The 7,442-nt window shown below is 51.8% G+C and overlaps 1 protein-coding gene across 1 annotated transcript; it reads right to left on the bottom strand.

Annotated features, from left to right (window-relative positions):
* Positions 1-1,050: 1,050 nt before the first annotated feature.
* Positions 1,051-5,453, bottom strand: Fgf19 (fibroblast growth factor 19). Its single transcript, XM_021169139.1, has 3 exons — positions 5,053-5,453; positions 4,765-4,868; positions 1,051-2,348 (listed from the first exon to the last, which is right to left on the bottom strand). The coding sequence occupies exons 1-3, from the start codon at positions 5,303-5,305 to the stop codon at positions 2,049-2,051; spliced, it is 657 nt and encodes a 218-aa protein (XP_021024798.1). The 5' UTR covers positions 5,306-5,453; the 3' UTR covers positions 1,051-2,048.
* Positions 5,454-7,442: the final 1,989 nt, after the last annotated feature.

Below are 7,442 nucleotides of genomic sequence, written 5' to 3'. Positions count from 1 at the left end.
ATACCTCAGCCGTGTCACAGGCCAGGCCCATTTCCATCTCTGGCACCAATTCCCACTCAGCTCTTAATCGCCCCACCCTCACTCTCTTTCTCCTTTCTGGTCTTTGGAAGCTTTTTCCAGAGTCAGTTCCTAATCCAACAGAGGTAAAAGGCTAACTGCCTTCAGGCTCTTTGTTTCCTGTGGGGAAGACACACACCTCTGATCCTCTCACAGTGACTAGGAGCCACAGATGGCAAAGACCCTCAGTTGCCCCCTCAGAGCCACCCTGCTCCTGCCCCTCCTCTAGCAATCAGAAGACTGGGTCAGCCAATGTTCTTGAACCCACCAGCTGAGACACATGGACCTGTCACCATTACCCAACACTACTTCCAGTGTCAGTCACACTTGCTTTCTCAGCCTGCCTTGCAGCTAGGGGTTGGGTGGGGGCAGTGGATAACTAGTCCCGTGGTAAATTCCTGGTTGCTAGATGGCAGAGGAATTTGCCAAAAAGTTTAAGCAAGCTTTGACTTTCCCAATGAGACAGCCTGGACAGACAGACACCAGGACACATGCATGAAGCTAGATTCCCCTTTGCACTTGATGCTGGACGAAGAGACTGTCTTTAAGCGACACCCAGGTCTGGTGATTCATGCTGTTAATCCCAGCACTAAGGAGTCAAAGGCAGACAGATCTCTGAGTTCAAGGCCAGCTTGGTCTACATAAGGTTCCAGGACATCCAGAGCTGTATAATAGAGAAGCTTTGTCCCGGTAAGACCCAAAGAAGGGTGAGTATGTATGTGTGTGTGTGTGTGAATTTCCAATAAGCCCTTCTGCACCCACACTCCCATCAGCTAGCATGTCCCAAACTGGCAAAAGCCAGTGGGGCTTTCTGACTTAAGCTATGGTATCCTCCTAGCCTCATTTGGAGGTTGGGTATGAGGGGTCCTAGCAGTCAGAAAGGGAGCCACCCATAGTCAACAAAGGCACCAGGCCCCCCTGTAAGCCCCTAACAGTCATGTGAATCCCCCACCTGTGCCTCCTCTGAACCCCACTTGGGATAGAACAAATAACTTTTGATACAAACCAACTCCTTTTTAATGTAGAAAACAAGTCATGTACATAAATATGATCTGGGGCATAAATAAAGTAAGAAAATAGAAGACGCACACACAATAAATTACTTATAAATATCACGCTGCCACGTAAGTGCCGGGGAAAGGACTCCACAGTTCCCCGGCTGCCACTGGAGAATTTGGGACTTCCTAATCTTGTTGCTTGTTTGTAAATGAGGGGTCCAGGTTGACATAGGCAGCAGACACGTTGATTCATAATGTTTGGTGACCAGGACTGAGAGCCAGGAGCTGGGGACACAACTGGATGGCTCATAAGCTACCTGCTCTGAGGTTGGAGAGCCCAGGTGAACTCTGGGAAAGGTCAGAGGAGCAGATCCAGGCCCTGGAAATCTGGGGTCACGGGACTGAGACAAGCTCCTGGGGCACAAGTGGCAGCTAGGCTATGCACTCAGCTAAGGGTCACTTCCATCTGACATTTATAAGTGGAGAAAGGGGAAGCTACGTGGTCAGCTGGAATTCGTAATCCTAAGACCATCCTTCAAGGCTCCCAAGGCTTTGTTCCAAGTTTGTAACCCCAGTTAGTTCTGGCCAGGAGACATTTGGGGGGCAAGCTAAGATCCCATGAGATCCATATAGGGAATATATATTTTAGAGCCCGCTTTCTATACATGAATTTTATCATTTGACTTCATACCTTCTGGCTTCCTTGCTAAAACCATCCAAGTCACAGATTTGGCTCAAAACTAAGAATGTTTCACAGGAGTGAGTTCCCTATTAGTGGAGGTATTCAAACAGAACTGGAGTAACCTAAGCACATATCAGCAGCCTCCAAAGTCAGTGGGGCTCCGATGGCAGCCAGGCAGGTTGTCAACTTAGGTTCATGATCAAGTCTAGCCACTAACACGACAGGGTCCATGTGAGACTTAGAATATTTACAGCTTCCTAAGGGGGAAGTTCACGGGACCTTGGGGTTTTCTCCATCCTGTCGGAATCCTGTCATTTCTGGAAGCTGGGACTCTTCACTAGGTGGTCTACATCCTCCACCATCCTGAACGGATCCATGCTGTCACTCTCCAGGGGCAGGGAGAACATTTTAGACCTCAGCTGGTCCCCGGTTTCAAAGAAGGAGCGGTGAAACACGGGGATAAAGTTTGAGGGTTTCTGGTCCTGGAGCTGCTCTCTGGGCTTGGCCTGGATGAAGATGATATGGAGATGGTGCTTCATGGATCTGTACTGGTTGTAGCCTAAACAGTCCATTTCCTCCCTGAAGGTACAGTCTTCCTCCGAGTAGCGAATCTTTGGAGAAAGAGACAAGAGGGTGTGCGCATGAGCAAGCACCACCGTGGCCCGTCCCAGCGGTAACCACGAGCGTGCTTCTTCTATCAACCCCCTTTAAGCACACAGAAATCAAGGCATGGCTGAGCTTGACTACCATCCCACTCCTCGAGAGGTGGAGGCAAGAAATCCAGAGTTGAAGAGCAGCCGGGGCTACATGAGATAGTCTGTTGGCTCATCCCAGAAGTATCCAGCAACTTTCTCTTGAGACAGATTCTTACCATATGTAGCCCTGGCTGGCCTAGAACTCAAAGATCCACCTGCCTCTGTCACCCAGTGCAGGGATTAAAGGCATCTATAATCATGTTAGGCCTGGATTTTCATTTTGAAACAAATACCTCCGGGACCATGTTGACTTTGAACTCCTGATCCTTCTGCCTCCACTTCCCAAGAACTGGGATGACAAGGAGCCCCATTGAGCTGGGTTTATGCAGTGCTCAGTTGAACCCAGGGCTTTGAGCGTGCTAGGCAAACCACTCCACCAGCTCAGTTTCCCAGCCCTGTCATGTTTTTTGAGACAGGCTCTGACTCTGAGGCCTTTACCTCTCAGCACTCCTCCTGCCTTCGATTCCAGAAGGTTGGAATTTGCCAATTATCCACCCCAACTGGATATCCACACAGAAGCTGGCAGTGTGCAAATCTTCTTGGCTTTTAACTAGTGACGTTGAAATCTGATCATTATCAACTTTCCAAAACTCTGCTCCTGGTTAGATTACATTTTCTGGGTAGTAACTGCAGCCTCGCCTGGGACCAGGAATAAAGGGATCCTTTCTGTCTAGACCTGCAGCTCAGGAAGCTTTTCTAATGCTGAGGTGGTTGTGTCTCCTACCATTGTGAGAAGAGAAGCCCCCTCGGAGGCAGCTGTCCAGGATCTGCTAATCCGCAACTCCTCCCGCCCACCGTGCCCCGAACCAAGCCCACACCCTGTGGGTGGCCGGAAATGAATGCAGTGGGAAGCTGTCCCTGATCCAGAGTACCAGAATATTCCTAGTCCCCAGGCTTGAGGTACCAGTGGCAGTCTCCCAGACTGGTGCCACATTCCCTTGGGGAGCCTGCATGGCTCAATAAGCACAGGCTGTGTCTGCCTAAGCATGCAGAGGTCATTGAACTGCAGGTAGAAGACAGTTGGCAGATAAGGCTCTGATAACAGGCTAATTCCAAGAACCAATTGCTCCTGCCCTGGCTGATGGCACTGAAACAGAGCCACCAGGCAGTAGGGGCCATGTACCCTGAAAAAAATGTGAGCTATAGATAAACACAGGATGTATTTCTCCTGGAGAATTCATAAGGACAACTGGTCACTCCTTTTTTTTTTTTCCATATAGAAACAATGGATTATGGGGCTTCTATTTTTAAAAAGGAGAGTTTGTAATGAATTATGCCCACCAGATCCAGGGTGGCACTAAAATTGGGGGGGGTCAAAGCTCCCATGGGGCCTTCCTACACTATTTACATTAGTGCAGAATGGGGGGTCGGACCCCCTGCCCAGCACAAATAAAGACTTCAGGAAGACACAGGCAGGAGATTTGCTTGGGCCTGGGGTGTCAGCTTTCAGCCAGGCAGGGGACCCCCTCCTCTGCAGCCCCTTCCTTTCTCTGCAGACCTCTTTCTTTCTTTCCTTTCTCTGTGGTCTTTTCATGTAGATAAATCAACTTCAGAGCCACAGACAATTTTGGGACTCTTAAAGAAACAAAACAACAAAAACGTTAAGTCCGGTAGCCATCCTTCCCCATAGGGGGACCTCACACTGGTACTGCCAGAGGTAGGGCTGAAGGCTTCTTTGAACCCAGCCTCTATTCCTACAGAGCACTAGCCTACATATTTCATGACTACCGATTTTAGGGGTTATGTGAACCTAGTTATCTCGCCTCACTCCAGTTCCCCCAGGTCACAAGCAGATGGGCATCTTGGGGACTTTTCTAAAGTATCTAATTTTTGCATCACACCGTGGACCTAAGACATAAAATTTGATCGAAAAGGCCCTTTCCTTTTTTTTTTTTTTTTTTTTTTTTTTTTTTTTGGGGGGGGGGGGGGCTGGAAATCGAGGACCACGAACACGCAAAGCCAGGAGAGGAAAGGGCAGAGGTAGGTTTTCCTGTTCAGTATCAAAGGGGCCGAAAGCTGAATGGGACTCAGCAGTTAGCCCAGTCTTTGGGAAGATTAGACAGCTTCGCTGGTCTCTCTGCTCCCCCGCTACAGCCTGGGGCCATCACTTTACGCAGGGCGGGCAAGAGCAATATTAGCCCCACTATCATTGGAACCTTGCCCCCGAAGTTCCTTTTGGACCTGAGCAGGAGGTGAAAAGACAAACAAACAAACAAAACAAATTCGGACCCAGCGCGGCCGCGAGCATCCCGCCGCGTGGAGGAACACTCACCAGCCCGTATATCTTGCCGTCCGCACTCATGCAGAGGTACCGCACGCTGCTGACGTCCTTGATGGCAATGGTCTTCAAAGCGACCGCGCGGAATTCCAACAAATCTGCAAGCAAGAGAAAGATGTTGCCGGGCCCCAGCAACACGTGGGTACAGCGGGGCCACACTGCATCGCCCTTCCCCAGCTCCAGTCTGGAAGTCAGAGGTGGGAAGATGTTAAGGCCACGGCGACACACCCACGTGCTTCTGGGTCCTAAGGGAGCGGAGGGGACGGGCTAAATGATACTCACTTCGTTCGTTTTGGTCCTCCTCGCAGTCCACAGAGCCGTCGCTCCGGATTCGGAGGAAGCAGTTGGAGACATAGGGACCAGCGGAGTACAGGTACTGAAGGCGGGTAATCTTGCCCCAGCCATAGAGAAAGAGTGGATCTTCATCTGACACAGACTGGGATTGCTGGGCCAGGGGACGCCCAGACACAGCCAGCCACAGAGTGGCCAGGACCAGGGCTCGGGCCACCGCACGCCCGTTCCACTTTCTCGCCATGACACCTCGGGGTCGTGAAGGCCGTTACAAAGGTGGCGCGGAGACTGCGAAGCGGCGGGGATTCAAGTTGCAGGCGCAGGGCAGGCACAGCCCACAAAGTAACTGGGCGCTTGTGGCGTGGGGCGCACAGCGCTACTGCTCCGACAGTGGGGTGGCTCCGGGCACGCAGCCTTATATACGTTTCGTCCCGCGGGCCCCGCGGGTAGGTGACCCGGGCATCAGAGCATTTCTCCACCTAATTGCATCAAGTCTCCGCCCCCCGCACACACCCATTCAAGCCCCAACCCAGTGACCCCGCCCAGGCCGGTCAGATCTAGCAGAGGAGGAGCCCCCCTTTGCGACCGCAGCCTGGAGAGCGAGTGTTCAATGCACAGTATCTTGGTGGTTATTGAATAGGCTATTTTAATTTTACTATTAATTACTGAGGTCTTTGGGCCCTGGGCTTTCAGAGGGATGCGCGTGGGACAGTCACAGAGACCAGAAGGCACGCAGAGCTCTGCCTCCGTAGCCCCTTGTTTGAGTCTTGAATCTCTCCTTTAGCACGCTATCGCAGATCCTACCCTCCCTCATTCTCCCGGCCTCAGACCTAGGCTCCCTTTTCATGGATATTTGCCCTACAAGGTGGAGACCTCGTGGGAACGTGTCGCACGCACTAGGTGGCGCTTCAGCCCCAGTTTCCGTCTCCACTGTGCTGCCAGTCGCTGTCTGCACGTCCTCTGCCTGCCTTGCGCGTGGACTCCACAAGTGGAACGTCACTGGGGCAGCGACTTTTGAGAAGAGTGGACTGACCAGCGCGCAGAAGCACGGCAGGCCGCGGGGTCCCCTCTTGGGTCGATGATCAGGCCCTTGAGTCTGTGCGCGGGGGACAGCTGCATACCGGAGAGAAGGGGGCCAGCTAGGAGCAACGGTGGACGCTGCTGGCGGCGTGTCAGGTGGGAGGAGAATGGGGGCCTCTCCTAGAGCCGCTCTTGCAAAGAAAAGGAGGCAGCCTGCAGAGAATTCCCCTGCCTGAAAGAAAGGGTCCTCGCAGGGGGCTTTGGCTCAGCGCTTATCCTTTCTCATTATGCCTCCAACCCCCCAACTCCTGTATGTGGGGCCCCAGGAGGCTGGTTTGGGTAAAAAGGTACTGGCCTAGCTCCGTGGTGATGGGAGGTCTGTCTGCCGGGGCGGGACAGCAGAGAAATGGCAGATCTGATGAATCTCAATGAGGAACACGCCACTTTCAGACGCCATCAGTGACTGGCATTAATGACGGAGCTCTGGGAGAATGTCACCAGGAAAGCCTTTACAAAAAGACATCACCGAAGGCTCTCAGGACCGGGGACTCCCATGCTGTGAGGCTTGTTTTAGAGAGCAATGTCTCCTGTAAAATCTAATTACTTCTCCCTTGTGATTCTCAATCGACAGCGCAGGCTATTAATCTTAATTGCCTTCTCCTGCCGCTTTTGTTTTAATGTCCGTGATAAATGTAGGGTACCAGAGAGGTTGGCAGAGGCTTTACTGAGAAGTCCCCCCAAATTGGGCTGGAGGGTGGCATGCGGGTGGCAGCACCCCATCCCCACTGTGCTCCCTTCCCAGGGACTCCCAGAAGAGTTAGAGATGTTGGTAATAGAGTGATCTGAGAAAAGTCTGTTGGGTCACTGGGGGCCGCCATAAGAACATTCTTCTCTAGGGCGGGTTTTACTTCTACCTCTGAACAAGGTAGAAAATGGGACTCTGGAAAGTGAAAGAGCGCCCCCAAGGATGCACATCGTAAGAGGTGAAGATGGAGCCTTGTTTGTGACAAAGGCAGGATGGCCTGTCTCAGAGCACAGGAGTGACAGTGGATCCACAGATGGCTACTCCCTGGGCACATGGTGAACTCTGTGCCAGTTACATTAGCCTGCTTTTGGGCTTGACTTGTGTTGTTTGGAAGAGTAGACATAGGAGTCCTAAGATCTCTCTGTTCGTGTATAGAACAAGAGCCTGTGCTGTTCACACGGAGAGCGAGAGTCTATTATAAGTGGCTTTTTATAATTACAGAAATGTGGGAATGAATCACAGGGTGTGAGGTGGGTGTGCCCAGGAGATTCTGATCAACACTCCTAGGGTTTGGGGATATCCCCCCCTCCCCGGGAGAAAATTGAAGGAAAAAAAG

The sequence above is a fragment of the Mus caroli genome, chromosome 7 (assembly GCF_900094665.2).
Source record: "Mus caroli chromosome 7, CAROLI_EIJ_v1.1, whole genome shotgun sequence".
NCBI lineage: Eukaryota > Metazoa > Chordata > Mammalia > Rodentia > Muridae > Mus > Mus caroli.
The sequence above is the reverse complement of the archived record's forward strand: the minus strand, read 5'-3'. Positions and strand labels throughout refer to the sequence as shown.

Coding starts and splice junctions, on each gene's coding strand:
- Fgf19 (XM_021169139.1), bottom strand. CDS start 5,305: ATGGCGAGAAAGTGGAACGGGCGTGCGGTGGCCCGAGCCCTGGTCCTG. Junction 4,869..5,052: donor GGAGGACCAAAACGAACGAA/GTGAGTATCATT, acceptor TCTTGCTTGCAG/ATTTGTTGGAATTCCGCGCG. Junction 2,349..4,764: donor ACGGCAAGATATACGGGCTG/GTGAGTGTTCCT, acceptor CTTTCTCCAAAG/ATTCGCTACTCGGAGGAAGA.